We start from the raw sequence: 16,423 nt of genomic DNA, 5'->3' as shown, positions 1-16,423 counted from the left end.
TTTTTGTGCAGGCCTATAATAAAATGACGGCAAGAAAACTTAGGTCAGGGCGATTACCTGTGGGTAGGACCTGTGCAAAAACTAAATCAAATCCCTTACGTAACAAGGACATCTCATGTATGCTATCGAAAGGGAAATGTCAACTATTTAGTCTATGGGGAAGGGGAAAGGAAAAAAATCTTCAAGTTGAGTCAAATACCGCGACCATTTGGAATGGGGGGGATAATGTGACTAGGAATGAGGATATAACGGTTAATACTGTCTGGTTGGTATGGTTGAGGCCATTGAATCACATACTATTGATAGTAAGCATGGAGGAGGAGAGCCCCTAGAATCCCAGAGGCATCCAGTACGATGTCCTGAGGACCTGATTGGCTCTTTAGTCCTTCTGTTATCCTTAGGATCTACTTTACCTTCTCCCAAGACGGCAGATGGATTCCCATACAGAATACCACACGTAATCATAGAAGAGCCCCTTGGTCCCTACTTAGTAGAGGATGTCCAAAATAAAGATTTTACTCTCCCTGATTTGGACTTAGAGCTCTGCAGGAGGTATATTTCTCATGATACTAGCAAGATTACAGAACTAGCAAATACCCAAGCAATAACAGCTCCTATAGGGCTGAAATTATTCAGTAGTACCCCCTCTAATAAATTTAATTATTCCCTTCTGAAATCACACCCCTCGTTGACCCCTTATCTAAATATCAGTGATACCCAAACCAGTCAAACAACAAGGAAGGATGTAATAGTCTTGAATTCATTAGTATCCATAGAACATTTATTATCCTCTATCCTAAAGCTACTCGAGAAATTTGTTGGAGGTTCTGACTGTGTGTTGGAAACTGTAACTCAAATATTAAAGGTATTGTTAAAAAGTAATCGGGAGAGGGAGACTAGTCCAAGTGTACATACTGAACAAGTAGAAGTGGAAGTAAAGGTGGAAGAGGTTCTAGAGAATATACTTGGTGGTGCTAGTAGTCAATCAATCTGTACTGTTCATGATGGTAATTCCCAAAATGATAGGATAGTGACTAAAGTTGTGATGTTAGAAAAGACCCCATAACCTTTACCTGAACCCATACAAGTTATCTCTGATTCGGCTCCAAAAGTAAAAGGCTTGGGGGCTCTCCTAGAAGGATAGATCAGGAAATATTCCCTATTTTTAAAACCCAGTTAAGTGGTGAGAAAGACAATGTCTTAGGAGCCTCGCACCTGAAACAAAAAGGGAGAAATGGGAAAAAGGAAAATAATAGAGGGAAAAAGATGCAATCAACACGACGATTATCAAAAAAGAAGCAAAGGAGAATTTGTTTTAAAGAAAACATTGAGGTTTCAGTTAGTATGGAGACTTCCTCTCAGCCCCTGCAAAATACATCACGACATATGAATTTGGATGATGAAACTGATTTTGTGAACCCTCAAAATAAAGAACTAACGACCGAGTCGATGGTGGCCTATTCGGTTCTCTAAAGGAGAGTGTGCTAATACCGTAGTAGAGGGCCTTCCATTACCTCTAACAGTGGAGCAGTTGAGGCCAGTTAACCTTTTTTCATCAGTACTTAACTCCCTGGCTGTCCTCTTCCCTGACACTATAAACATGAGAGGTAAATCAGAGATAACCAGTGTTGAACCCCTCTGGGGAAAATATAGACTCAATGCAGTTACATTGTATTCCTCTGTTTGATACCGATTTAATATTAAATAGGACTTCATTACTTAAATGTCTTTCGGAGATGGAAGTTTGAAACTTATACAAAGTAGTGATATAAATCTAGTCTCCATCTTAAATACAGAAGTTAGTTATAAGTTGAGGGTAAGGTTTAGTTCCAAAATGATTGCAAATCTTGTATTACAATGGTCAGAAGGACTCCAAAGCAGGGGAATTTATGTTATTCCACTCTTTGAGATACCCCGAAATAGAGCCCTCGACAATAGGTCTCTGTCAACTTACTCACATTTAGACAGTAGAGATACTTTGCATGAAACAGAGGTATTCAAAATGTGTATTAATAAAAATGGTATACAAGTGAAACTTAAAGAATGCCCCCCCTTTCCTTTAAATGGAATTCTAAGGAAGAGAGTCCAAAATGCAATTGGTTATCTGGGGTACTATCGGGCATATCTAACATTAAACATCTACAACAGCCATTCTTCTAGCAATTAACTAAAAATAATATCTTGGAATGCTGCAGGAATAAAGAATAGTAGGGAGAAGTTACTATATTTAAGTGCGTTAGATGGAAACGTGATTTGTCTTCGGGAGACCTGGTGCACAGAGGAACTGGTATGTAGGGATTATTTCACTTTAGATTGTAGAGCAACCCTGTCCAGGAGGAGACATGCAAAGAGAGGGATGGCTGGCCTACTGCCAATAAGATAAAATGGAATTATGATTACTTTAAAGACCCTAGTAATCTTTTTTGGCAGTAATGTTGTATAAAATTGATAATAATGTAAAACGTCCACCACTAATGTTGATAAATGCCTATATTCCGCCAGATGCCTCTCATGATGTTCTCTTAAAGGCAGTTTTTTTCCCATTAAAAAAGTTAACAATGTAGAACTTTTCCCTCATATAGTTCTGGTAGGAGATCTGAATTGTAAAATCTCTAACTCCACTTTGGATAGATTCCAAAATAAAGAAAAGAAGAATCCATGCAGATTCCACAGGCTCTCTTTCCACAAAATATAAGAACTAATAAGAGAGGGAAAATGCTTGTTGATGAATTAATGAAGGTTGATGGCATAATAGTAAATGGAAGATTTCTATCGGAAACACCGGCAACTTTTACTTGTAAAACCAATAGTGGAGAATCTATCTTAGATAATGTGGTAGTGGGAAGTTCATCCTTTTTCTTATTAAAAGACCTAAAGCTCTTTAATTCTTTCTGTAGTGATCATAAGGTACTAACTTTTTTTGTAAATTTAAATTTGTTTTCGCATGATCCATGGGCATTAAATGATGAATCTGTTAGTTTTGCTAAGAAAACAGGGAGATGTCATTGGGATAATAAAGCCATCTTAGGCTGTGACATCTTGGAGGTCACCTTAGAGAAATTGCCTAGTTGGAATGGAACAGAAATTGCAAGTTTTAACAAATTCATGACTCAAGCAGTAGAAATTGCAAAGAAGGTGAACCAAAGAAAAAGCATTAAAGTAGTCCCCGGACTCCTCCTGCCGTTAAATTTTGAAATAAATAAACTAGTTGGGGAACAGTACTTTAATTACTCTTCGGAAAGATATTAGAGTATTATTATTAAAAAGGAGAAGGACTCGGGTAAAGGTTAAGTTAAGAAAAGAGAGGGAAGATAACCTTTGGATTAAACTAAGAGAAGTAGCCTTTAAAGACTAGGTAAGAATATTTTGGTCTCATCGGGGAGGGATGTGGAGCTAGATCTCGACCACTCCCTGTGGCCATTGAAGAATGTAAATGGGTTAGCTTTAATCAGGATCTATATGTTGGGGAGAGGAGTTGGCCTAACGGCTAGTGCGCTCGACCTCGGACCTGGGGATCTGGGTTCGAGTCTCGGTAACGACGCCAAAACCTCCTGTGATCCTGGGCAAATCACTTAATCTCCCCGTGCCTAAAAATGAATGGGAGTCCGTTCTCATGTAACGTAACTGGTGCTATGTAAAGCGCTCTGATACCTGATTCGGTTCGGGTCTAGTTCGCGCTATATAAAACTCTGCAAAAAAAAAAATGCGATGGCAATTAAGTACATTGCACCAAAGGAAGACCCCTCATCGCCTTCTGAAAAAGAAATAGAAATGGCGAGCAGGGGGATGAGTTCCTCAGGAGCAATGGGTCCCGATGAATTACCAATCACAGTTTAAAAAAAATAGTATACTGTGGAGTAAAATTCTTTACCCGGTGTTCAAGTTCAAGTTCATGCTCTTCCCTGGCCTTGGGCTGTGTTCCCTCTTCTTTTAAATCTGCCATTGTTCTTCCTATCCTGAAGAAAGCCGGCCTGGACCCCTCCCTGCCATCGAACTTCAGGCCGATTTCTCTTCTCCCCTATCTAGGGAAGATTCTCGAAAGCTATGTGACATCCTGCCTCTCCATCTACATTGAGGAGAACAATATCCTGGCCTCTCACCAGGCTGGCTTTCGACCCGGCCACTCTACTGAGGGTGTGGTCCTTGCGGTCCTGGATGAACTTAAGGGGAAGGCCAACAGCAACCTCCCCCAGGCCTTGGTCCTTTTGGACCTGTCCGCTGCGTTTGATACGGTCGATCATGCCATCCTTCTCGACCGGGTCAGCGCAGCGGGCATCCAAGGCATTGCCTTCTCCTGGATCGCGTCCTTCCTTCAAGGCAGATCACAGGCAGTTCACCTTTCTGACTTTTCAGCTCCCCCCCTTCCGGTCACATGTGGTGTACCTCAAGGCTCTTCCCTCTCCCCCCTTCTTTTCAATCTTTATATTCGCCCCCTCATCTCTTCCCTTCTCGAGCTGGGGGTCTCGGTGTATAACTACGCAGATGACCTCCAGCTCGTCTTTGATCTCTCCTCCCCTACTGACTCTCTTTCCAAGTTCTGCTCTACTCTTGTTTACATTTCCCAGTGGATGAGCTTCAATCATTTGAAGCTCAATCCCGACAAGACAGAGCTCGTTCTCACTGGTGGCTCGTCTAATCCTTGGTCCTCTGCTCACTGGCCCCTTTCCTTTGGCCCTCCCCCCTCCCCAGCTTCCTCCGTCCGGACTTTGGGCATCAAGATCAGTAATGATCTATCTATGCATACCCAAATTAGTTCCGTTGTCTCCTCCTGCTTCCTCTCCCTCCGCCTCATTCGCAAAATTTCCCGTTTTTTTTCTGTTGATGCTCTCAAAGCCATTATCACGGCCCTCATTACATCCCGCCTGGATTATGGAAACGGCTTGTACGTCGGCATTCCTGCCTACGAAACTCGCCGTCTCCAGGCCATCCAAAACCAGGCGGCCCGTCTTATCCTCCGTCTTCCCAAATCCTCCCACATCACTCCGGCCCTCAAAACCCTTCACTGGCTCCCCGTTCATTTCAGGTCCCAGTTTAAACTTGCCTGTTTGGCCTTCCGGGCGCACGCCCGTTCTGCTCCGCTTTTCATTAACTCTTTAATTTCTTCTCATGCCCCTAGTCGCTCTCTCCGTTCTTCCTCTCTTTCTCTTCTTCACGTCCCCCGCTTCCGTAAATCCCGCACCGGGGGCACCCGCTTCTCGGTGCGGGCCCCCCAGATCTGGAACAATCTCCCTCTTTCCATTCGCTCCATCCCTATCTTTTCCCACTTTCGTAAAGCCCTCAAAACTTTTCTTTTTCTTCAGGCTTTCCCTGGCTAATCCCCCTGGGCCCCTCTGCAGATACGGTTGTGTTCCTTAGCGCCAGGAAGCCGCTTGGCCGCAGTGCGCTTTAGAAATTTCTTTTTCATTTCATTTCATTTTCATTTCATTTCATTTCATTTCATTTCAAGTACTGCTATGAAAACAAAATGGTTCCCCCCTCTTGGATGGGGAGTATAATAGTCCATCAGTTCAAGAAAGGAGATCGAGATGTTCCTCACAACTATCGTCAAATTGCGAAACTTGATGCAGTGGGTAAAGTTTTTGCTAAATGCCTCTTGACCCAAATTAATGACTGGGTGGATGCGGTTTAAATGTTGCCGTTGAAGCAAACCGGGTTTAGGACAAAGCATGGAACAATTGATAACCTAACTGCACTACAGGTAATAAATGATTTCTCCACAGCATTCGTTAAAGTAGATTGTCTCCTGCTTTCTGGGTATGTCGGCCACTCTTTTGGAGTTAGTTCATGCTCTCCATACGGATACTTGGTGCAAAGTCCTAATGGGAGTGGAAAGAGGTCTCTCACAAACCATCCCTACTTCAAATGGCCTAAAACAAGGATGTTTATTGGCTCTCCTACTTTTCTCCCTATATATCTTTGATCTTCCTCAAAACTTGGCCCAAAGTGAGGGCATCGCCCTGTTGATGGGGGGGAAAACCGATTGCATGTCTACTTTATGCAGACGACATAATAATATTGGATCTAACGCCTAGGGCAGTGGTTCCCAAACTTTTTTGACCTGCGGCCCCCTTGACCTAATGGCCATGGCTTCCCATTATGTCACTTTTTTTCGGGTGGGGGATGTAAGCCCAGACTCAGAAGTACTTTAATTTTTTTCCAAGAAAATAATTGGGATGAAGCCGATGAACATATTATAATTATATTTGTAACTAAATGAAAATGAAAGCAGTTGTTTAAGTGCATAGAAACATTCCTGTGTCTTCAGGTGCCTGTGTTAATCTCACTGTGCCTGTGTCGTGATCTTCTTGACTCTGTTAGTGCTAAGATGTTTTGATTCAGCTCAATGTCCCTGAACTTGCTTAGGGGCCCATCACTCTTGCAAAGGCGCCTAGATGCTCTGTTTTATCCCTAAAGATGTTTAGATGCACCACCATGGCCCATAAGGAAATCGTCAAAGGTACTCACTGTCTTTGATTTGAAATGGCTTCAATGCACGGCTACTCTGTCCTAGAAAGTGCTTTGATGCACATCCTAGTCTGAGTCCCTGAAGGCGCTCAAATGCACCCTTATCCCTGAAGTCAGAGGTACCCTTCCTCTCTGTGTCACTACCAGCTGTGACAACCCCCCGTGCACTGCTTCTACATTTGAGATATCCCCTTCCTGTATGCTTCTTTCATATGTGAGACCCTATCTCCAATGGCTACTGGAAATGTGAGGAAAACAACATATATCACACATTAGGGCATAAATACAAAGCAGTTAGGTAATGCATAACACAGAAGAATTGCCCAAAGCATAACCATATCTATATCACCATAAGTCCCCCGTATTGCTGATATCACGAAGCCATGCCATAAACGTACAAGTGCACAAACAACAGTTGATGGACAGAATGCAGAACAATATCATACATTCACCCCAGTACATAGATCTGGGCCTAAATCCATCATTTTTTTGCACTCCACACCACCCCAGTTCAGACATGGCCATACGCAAATCAGCCTTGACCCTGTGCCTCATGGGAAGAGTCCAGCCCGAACTGCCAAGCCATGTCTTTCCTGGACCGGAATCAAGCATCCTAGGACCGGTTTCTGGCTATCAGCCGTCTTCAGCCAGGCTAGCTTGACTCCAGTGGTGTGGAGAGCATTGGACTCACGTCTGAGCATACCCATCCCACTCGGGGTGACAAATGCAAAAACAACAGTGGATGGACTGAATGCAGAACAATGTCATACATTCACCCCAGTACATAGATCTGGGCCTAAATCCATCGTTGTTTTGCACTCCACACCACCCCAGTTCAGACAGGGCCATATGCAAATCAGCCTTGACCCTGTGCCTCATGGGAACAGTCCAGCCCGAACTGCCAAGCCATGTCTTTTCTGGACCGGAATCAAGCATCCTAGGACCAGTTTCTGGCTATCAGCCGTCTTCAGCCAGGATAGCTTGACTCCAGTGGTGTGGAGAGCATGGGACTCACGTCTGAGCATACCCGTCCCACTCGGGGTGACAAATGCAAAAACAACAGTTGATTGACAGAATGCAGAATAATGTCATACATACACCCCAGTACATAGATCTGGGCCTAAATCCATCGTTTTTTTGCACTCCAAACCATCCCATGAGGCACAGGGTCAGACTGATTTGCATATGGCCATGTCTGAACTGGGGTGGCAGAGTGGGCTAAAGAACGGTGATGGATTAAACCCAGATCTGTTGACTGGGTGTGAGTGTTTGATTGGTTCAGATGCTCCGTCCATCACCACCCCCTTTTGTACCACTTTGTTCGCCATAAGTTGGCAGGGTATGCTCAGACGTGAGTCCCTTGCTCACTTTGCCACTGGATTCAAGCAAGCCGGGCTGAAGACGGCTGAAATGCCAGAAACCGGTCCTCGGAAGCTTGTTTCTGGTCCAGGGAAGGCATGGCTTGGGGAGGAGGGACGCTCAGCCCCCATTACCGAGCCATCAGAGGGTCTGGGAAGCCCACCCCTGGGGTCAAACATATTGTGTATGGTAGGGGGTCTCAAGCCGTCCCCCTCCCCGAACCATGACATTCCCCGGGGTACCCACCCCGGGATGAAATTTAGCAACATTTTATTTATGAGGGGGTGGGGGACACCGGGCCCCTCTCCCTGAGCCTGGGCGGCCCACCTACCCGGGCCGATATTGCCCCCGGGACCCCATCCCCTGTGGCATGGCCACGATGTTGTGGACTGCGGGGAAGCCTCAAAGCCACTGCAGTCCCTGCCGGCTCCCCGCCTCCTGCGTGGAGCCGGCATTGCTTTTGGGCAGAGGGAGGTGTATGGAAGCGAAAGCATTTTCAATGCTCTCGCTTCCATGAAGGGAAGCAGAGTTTGCTATGGCATGGCGGGAGCAGTCCTCCTTTCATGCCATAGCAAACTACAATGTCCTGGGGTGGGGGCCCAGGACATTGCTGGAGACAGCCCTGGGGGGTGGCAGTCTCCAGGGCCATTTACAGCTTTAGTAGTGGGGAACATGCGTCCCCCCCCATCTTTGAAATAGCCCCGGGGAGGTGGTGGTACCCAGGGCTGTGGGGTTGGGGGCTAGAGCCCCCTATGCATCTTTGAATTTAGCCCTGGGAAGGTGGCGATCCCCGGGGCTATGGGGTGGGAAGCAGGAGCCCCCCCACGCTCATTTATTTTGAAAATAAAGTCCTGGGGAGGTGGCAGTCCCCTGGGCTGTGGGGGCCTTGTTGCCCTTCTTCATTCAATGAATAAGCCCTGGGGAGGTAGCGGTCCCCAGGGCATGCAGGGGGGCGTCTGGCCCACGCATCTATGTTTATCATTGCCCCCCGGGACCTGGCCCACCCGAGGGCTTAAAGAAAACAAAGCGCTGGGAGCCAACACTTTGTTTTTTTTTTTGTTGGGATTCGCGGATCCAATGCGAATCCTGCCAATTATTATTTTTTTTTATGCTTCATTTTGCCCTGGGGATCCTGTGGGACTCCCTGAGCAGGCCTAGGGGATCAGGGTGTTTCTACCCTGCCCCCTTTTCTTCTTTCTGGACCTTTTTTCTTGTGACTCTGTTCAACCGGGTCACTAGATGGCTGCCAACTCTTCCTGGTTTGAAGTATTGGCAGCCAATCAGATTTATTTTTGTGTAAATAGCACATCAAATTAATGTATAGAATATATGTGAAGTAAATATGTTCTGTTTTATGAAACGTTGTCTTAATAAATTAAATATGAATATTTTGATATAAATGGATCTCATATGAGTATTCGTTGAGAAGTGGAAAAATAAAATGTAGTGACTGTTTAGCGATTTTGTAATTCTATCAGGGCGGCAGTTTAATGTTTAGTTGGTTCTTTCCCTTGTTCCGCTCCCTGTATTGATTATCAAGGGCCCTCTTCCTTGTTCCTGAAAACCCATCCGGGAATATCCTCAGAGTGGGAGCTGCATAGGGCAAGAGGGAGCCTGACAAGGTGTACAACGAGTCTCTGACAAGCCATGTGGCACAGGAGTGTGTTTTTAACAAACAAAGCACTCTTACTCTTAAATAACTATGGACCAGATGTAGGTAATCCAGATTTACCGATTCTAATATACCGAATTTTATCGATTCGGTATTTTAGAATCGGTAAATGGGATGTAGGTAATAATTCGGTAAGTGCACCCCTGAATAGTGTATGGGTGCACATGTGGCACACATACATGCCCTAAGGGCATGTATGTCTGCCATGTGGCACTGTAATAATTTGCAAAAAATTGCTTCTTTTGTTTTTTTTTCGATATTTACCACCAACTTGTAGTTGGTGGTAAATAACGAATCCTAAAATGGGAAAAGCACTCATTTGAGTGCTCCCTACATTAAGGATTCGGTAATTTACCGAATCGATATTTAAGATTTCGGTAATTTACCGATTCCTTAAATTACCGATTCGGTAAATTACCGAATCCTAACATTAGGCTCTACATCTGAAATGCCTAATTCCGGTCGGTAACGGCCGAAATTCGGTAATTTCGGCTGTTACCGACCGGTATAGGGCGACCTACATCTGGCCCTTAGTTTGTGGGGCAGTGAGTGAGAATGAGCTGACTGGAAGCATGCACAATCAACAGCACTCTGTGTGGACGCCCATATTCACACGACAGCGGATTGATCTTAACTTTGAGACATCTGATGTATTTTCACAGATAATTCACTCATCAAAATAAAGGAAACACTTACTTACCATTCTAATATGGTCACTGCCGTGGCTTTCTGTAAGACAAGCCTATTGCTTACATCTGTTGTTTGGTTCTGAATTAGGGGTTGAAAGAATAGATGGATGACTGAGAAATTGAATGTATTAGTGGGTTAATGATTTAGTGAGTGCATGTACAGGTGTATGATTCAATGTATGAGTGCATCGATGGTCAAGGTGAGTGCATGGATTGATCATTGCATGGATGTAAGTTGTGAACCTCTTATTGTCTGAATAATAAAAATAATTACAAAAATTATACTATACAGTACGTATCCGACTATATTCTTACATCGACCATATATATCAAAATCATCAAGATTAAAACAGAATAAGTTAACACTTGTCCTAGCCCACCGTGATCCATACGGATTAATCCAAAAGTGGCAAGTGCTTGTAGCAGAGGACATCTAATAATTTTAAATAAAAAAGGACATGCAGCATTAAAATAAAGCTTTCCACAGAATAACCTTATAGTACATCAGAAAGTGACGTGCCCAGTGCCTATATACAAAGAGCAAAGCTTTTGCCCATTCGAATACAACCTGCATGCATAAACATTCGTCAAAGTTGCACATAGGATTCTATTTAGCTTAGCCCGATGAAAACCATAGTTTACTTTAAAGTGGCTAGTCCTTATGACAAGGGGTGTACTGTAATGCCTACATACCTAAGAGCGTTAACAATAGGGCTTCCCACAGTAGAACCGTTCAATACATTAAAGTGTCAAGTGCTTATGTACAAACAATACTGCTTTTTTTCATAACCCACAATTGGCCTTACTTGGTAATTCAAAGTGCGATGTGTTTCTATGCAATATATGACCATCAATTAACCGATGCTATGACCTATTCAGGCAGAGGCAATAAAACAGTCCGGGTGCATAAACATAGAGAGAGTAAACAGCATGGATGGATGGATGGATGAATGAATGAATGGGTAAGTGCCAGCAATAGTTATCCATCATTCTATGTACTCATTTACCCATTCACATGTCTTTTCACATCTACCCACTGAATCTTCCAAACGAACACCTACTCTTCCATCCATACAAACCCACCAACAAATTAAGCTCCTTTTCTTAACGTTTAAGTTCTTTGGTACTAAATAGCGCTTCACTCATGCCGGTTCAAACATCGTGGGCAGCATCACACTCTCAACTTCCAGACAGGTAGAAATATGGCTATGGTTGCTGAATTTGACTGAGAAATGATTTAGCAAACTCATAGTAAGGGTAGCACGCTTGTAGTTTGACATTGAAATACATTTAAAAAAAGGTTCAATTTCCAGAATATACATCTGTGTAGGATGAAGCACACTTTATTGAGAAATGTTGTTTTGGGGGGTCCAGGGGGTTGATTATCATTTATGGGAAAGTTAATTTTTTGCTGCCTATCCCCGCCTTTGCTTTCATCTCTTTTTCATCTAGTCAGTACCTTACAATTGTTTGGCACACACTGTGCTGAAAGATGTTACTTTCATTTTATGTCGGTACATACACTTCTTTTATGTAGCCACTCGAGTTACTAAATGCACAGCTTTCTCATTCATTTTCCTGTGCAGAGAATGAACAGCAAATTGAGCCACATGAAGGAGAAAGTCAACGAGGGCCAGAACCCCTTGCCGCTGTTTACCTGTCTACATGTCAAGCCTGATGTTTCAGAACTCATGTTTGCAGGTATGATGTTCCTTATAATGGGACCCTTTGACTTCGTTTATGGTACTCCTCACAGCAGAAGAGTACACCATTTTATTGTATTTATTTTTTCTTTTGAACCAAAAAGTGATTACAATACATGAATTGCATGGGTAGTTATATACTTATATACATTACATATATTATTTGGCCATACATGACCGTTTACTTAGTAGCAGTGGAGAAAAATATGAAGATTAGGTCTGTAATGCGCGATACATAATCATTAACTGTTACAGATATTTTCGACTATAACAATCAAGACTGAAGTATTATATTTCTAATCTTTCAAGGTCTGTGCGCAACCAGAGCAATCTACATGCCTATGTGTTTGTCAGGGTGTCTTTTGGGTGTGCCAGTAGGTATGTTTTGAGGGGATCCCATATGTCTCTGGGGCGTGAGGCTAAGGGGAGTAGTTCAGCATAGGTGAGTGTTTGATCCTGCCAGAATATCATCTCTCTGAGCCATTCTTTGAACTTGGGGCTCTGCGCCGTCTCCATCTACACGCTACTCTGCGCTTGGCTAGTAGTAGTCATATTGTTATTGTTATGTGGTCTCTTTTATAGCGCACGGCTACTCGAAGGAGTGTCCCGGCGCTTTGGCAAAGAGAACTGCAGAAAGGTACACAACACAGCAACTCACAGAGGGCCCAAGGAATATCATAGGGAGAAGAGCCAGGTCTTCAGCTCCTTTCTAAAGGAGAGCAGACTATTGGCTTTCCTTAGGGAAACAGGAAGCTCATTCCAGCATCGAGGTGCCAAGTATCGAAAGGAGCGACCTCCAATCCGAGCGCGTCTAATAGGGGGACAACTGCTTTGGCCAACACGGCCGACCGTAAAGTCCTCCTCGGCGTGTAAAAGGCCATGCGCTTCCCAATGTATTTAGGGCCAATCGAATGAAGGGCCTTAAAAGAAAGGGTCAGAACCTTGAAAGTAATTCTTTTAGAGATGGGAAGCCAGTGCAGTCTCTTGAGCAGCTCCGAGGCTTTAACCCTACGCGGAAGACCAAAAATGGCTCTTGCCGCAGAATTCTGCACTATTTGCAGGCATGCCAGAAGGTATTTGGGTAGCTCGAGGTAAAGGGCATTCGCGTAATCCAAACGCGAGCCTATCAATGAGTGAACAATGATTTTTTTATGTTGCAGAGACAACAACGGAAGAAACTTCCGTAGCATTTTCAAAATGCCAAAGCATTTCCCGGACAACCCAATGATCTGGGGTCTGAAAGAAAGGCCATCATCGCACAACACACCAAGGTTTTTGGCTTTTGCAGAGGCAACATCAGGAGGAAACGTGTCCAGAGGCCACCACGTCTTCCAGCTGGGATCAGGCGGACATCCGAAGAAAAGCAGCTCCGATTTATCGGAGTTGCATTTCAGACTGTTCCCCCGAAACCAGTCAAACACAGCGCCCAGACATTCTTTGATCCGACTACCATCGAAGACCTCACCCTTATTACACGTAAAAAGGAGCTGGGTGTCATCAGCATAAGATATGATCCGGGCACCGAAGGATTCCGCTAACGCCGCCAGAGGGGCCATATAGATATTAAAAAGGGTGGGGCTCAGGATAGACCCCTGAGGAACCCCCACCTCCAGCGGCGGCATTTCGGCGGAAAACGGAGGTGCCCAGGCCACTTGTCGGCGGCCGGTCAGAAATGACTTAAACCAGTTCCACACCGTCCCACGAAAACCGATCTCCCAGACTCTTAGAAGGAGACCGTCGTGGGGGACGGTGTCGAAAGCCGCCGACAGGTCCAACATCACCAAAATAGCCTTACCCCCGAAGTCAAGGGTCTCTCTGATGGCATCGGTGATCTCAAGGAGGGCTGTCTCCGTGCTAAAATTAGAAACAAAACGTCTGTATCCAATATCTATATTTTCTGTGTAGCCTTATAAAGCCATCATGAGTGAGACTTGTATGGAGGGCGTAGTCATTTGTCCTATAGCTACGGATACTTGTCGCCAGTATTCCCTAACATTGTTGCAAGCCCAGGCGAGCCCCTTCTCTACCACATCTGTTGCATCAGTCATTGTCTCGAAGTTTGTATTTATACATTTTGGCATGAGTATGGTAGGTGCGATGTAGAAATTTATAGTTTGTAATGCGTACCCGGGTGCTAGATGATACTTGTTCCGTCTGTGTGTAGCAGTAGGTCCACTGTTTGTTATTTCCTTCCCGATATCTGTCTCCCATTTCCCCTTTGCAGTGCACTGTTCCAGGGCCCTATTAACATATATGCTATGATATAATGTAGACACCACATGCGTAGCTGTTTCAGTCTGTAATATCGTATGTAGTGGGGTTAATGTATGTAGTGGGGTTAATGTGTGCTGTTCCTGCGGGTGTGAAGGTGTGTATTCCTTAATACCTTGCTGTAGTCTGATATACAAGATGTCCATAGAAGAAGGCGCTAGTTTTGAAAACATCTGTTGCAGTGTACGGAATTTACCATTTAGATACAGGTCCCCCAGCAGCTTATGTCGAACTTCATTCTTGTGTTTTTGAAAACACATTCCTGTAATACCGGCATTAGTGAATGGTATACTAGGGGAAGCAAAGGTGAGTAAAGCATTGGGGCTTGCATCCATTTGGCGATTTGCTGCCAGGCTTTCACTGTGCAAGAGCCTGTTGTAGGGGGCGCATCACGGGGTGAGTGTGTGCTAAGTATGACACCTTCTAGGATATAGGATCTGCCAACCATTGTTCTACTGCCACGTGTGGCATATACTTGGGGGAGGGGGAACCAATATTGGGCATAATGGGCCTGGGCACAGATATAATATAATTCTAGGTTGCGTACGTCAAACCCTCCTTGAGAGTATGGCCTAGCAAGTACCGTCCATTGCAGTCTGGGCTGTTTGCCACCCCATGTGAGCCTAATCATTTCTGTGCGTAAGGACGTGAAGAAGTGCCTACAGGGGTCAAATGGAATATTCATAAATAGGTTTGGGGAGAATAACAATTTTTATGAGGGAAATACGTCCCGCCATAGATAGTGGGAGCGAGATTCATTTCGTCACGAAGCTAGTGATTTTGCCAGGGTTCTACCGTAATTTAGACTCATCAGTTCGGACCTATCAGTCGCTATGTGTATTCTGAAATATTTCACCTCTGCGTCACACCATTCTATGGGGAAGTCGGGAATAAATACCTACACAGGTGTAGTAAGCGGAAAGATCTGAGATTTCCCCAGTTTATTTATATATATATATATATATATATATATATATATATATATATATATATATATATATATATATATATATATATATATATATATATATTCACTGAAAAAACCATAGGTTATAGACCATATATAGTTAGGAATTAGCATTTAGAAAACCTTATTTTACTCACACAAAACCATTGAAATTCCATATATAGTTAGTTGCACTAACTATATATCGCGCACCCGCAATCCACTGCTGATGATGTCACATATTACATCATTCATGACATGGTCAGTGACATCACTGATGACATCACTGATGACATCATCTAGTGTCTGTGTGTTTTTGTAAAGTTTAAATACGTTTTACATATTGAAGAATGACTGGATGGATGGAAGACTGAGTGTGTGTGTGGCTGGCTGGGAGGTGTGTGACGCTGTGCATATCAATGTGTACTTGTATCAGTGATTGTATAAGAGAGTAAGTATGTGTTAGTATATGTGTGAAAAGTATGGTGTTCTGTGTTTAACTATAGATGAGGAAATCGAAGTGTGATTGATTCTTCACAGGACTGACTAGGTGTATGAGTGCATATGATAGTGTTCTAATAATAACTGACTGTATGTATGAGTAATTGTATGGGTGAATGAGTGAATGTGTGTGTAGACGTACGAATCAGTGAGTGCGTATGTAGTAACTGGTATTGGTGTGTCATGATGTCATCAGTGATGTCATTTGAGATGTCATCAGTGATGTCACTGAAGTATGGTGTTCTGTGTTTAACTGTATAGATGAAGAAATGGAAGTGTGATTGATTCTTTACAGGACTGACTTGGTGTGTGAGTAACTCCATGGATGAGTGGCAGTGTGTGACTGTCTGCATAGGTGTATGAGTGCATATGATGTTGTAATAATGAGTGACTGTATGTATGAGTGATTGTATGGGTGAATGAGTGAATGTGTGTGTAGACGTAGGAATCAGTGAGTGCGTATGTAGTAACTGGTATTGGTGTGTCATGATGTCATCAGTGATGTCATTTGAGATGTCATCAGTGATGTCATCAGTGATGTCATTTGAGATGTCATCAGTGATGTCATCAGTGATGTCACTGACCATGTCATGAATGATGTAATATGTGACATCATCAGCAGTGGATTGCGGGTGCGCGATATATAGTTAGTGCAACTAACTATATATGGAATTTCAATGGTTTTGTGTGAGTAAAATAAGGTTTTCTAAATGCTAATTCCTAACTATATATGGTCTATAACCTATGGTTTTTTCAGTGAATTTTCAAGGTTTTGTAAATGCTAATTCCTAACTATATATGGTCTATAACCTATGGT

General features: G+C 43.6%; 1 protein-coding gene across 1 annotated transcript in view; it reads left to right on the top strand.

The window, feature by feature from the left end:
* The window catches only part of PLA2G4A (phospholipase A2 group IVA), an 875,644-nt gene that overhangs the window by 449,864 nt on the left and 409,357 nt on the right, over nucleotides 1–16,423 (top strand). Inside the window, exon 10 of the mRNA XM_078642541.1 lies at nucleotides 11,772–11,886. Within this exon, the coding sequence (XP_078498667.1) occupies nucleotides 11,772–11,886 (115 nt within the window). The remainder of the gene's footprint in view (nucleotides 1–11,771; nucleotides 11,887–16,423) is intronic.

Source organism: Lissotriton helveticus, chromosome 1_1, assembly GCF_964261635.1.
Source record: "Lissotriton helveticus chromosome 1_1, aLisHel1.1, whole genome shotgun sequence".
In the NCBI taxonomy this organism is placed as follows: Eukaryota; Metazoa; Chordata; class Amphibia; order Caudata; family Salamandridae; genus Lissotriton; species Lissotriton helveticus.
The sequence above is the reverse complement of the archived record's forward strand: the minus strand, read 5'-3'. Positions and strand labels throughout refer to the sequence as shown.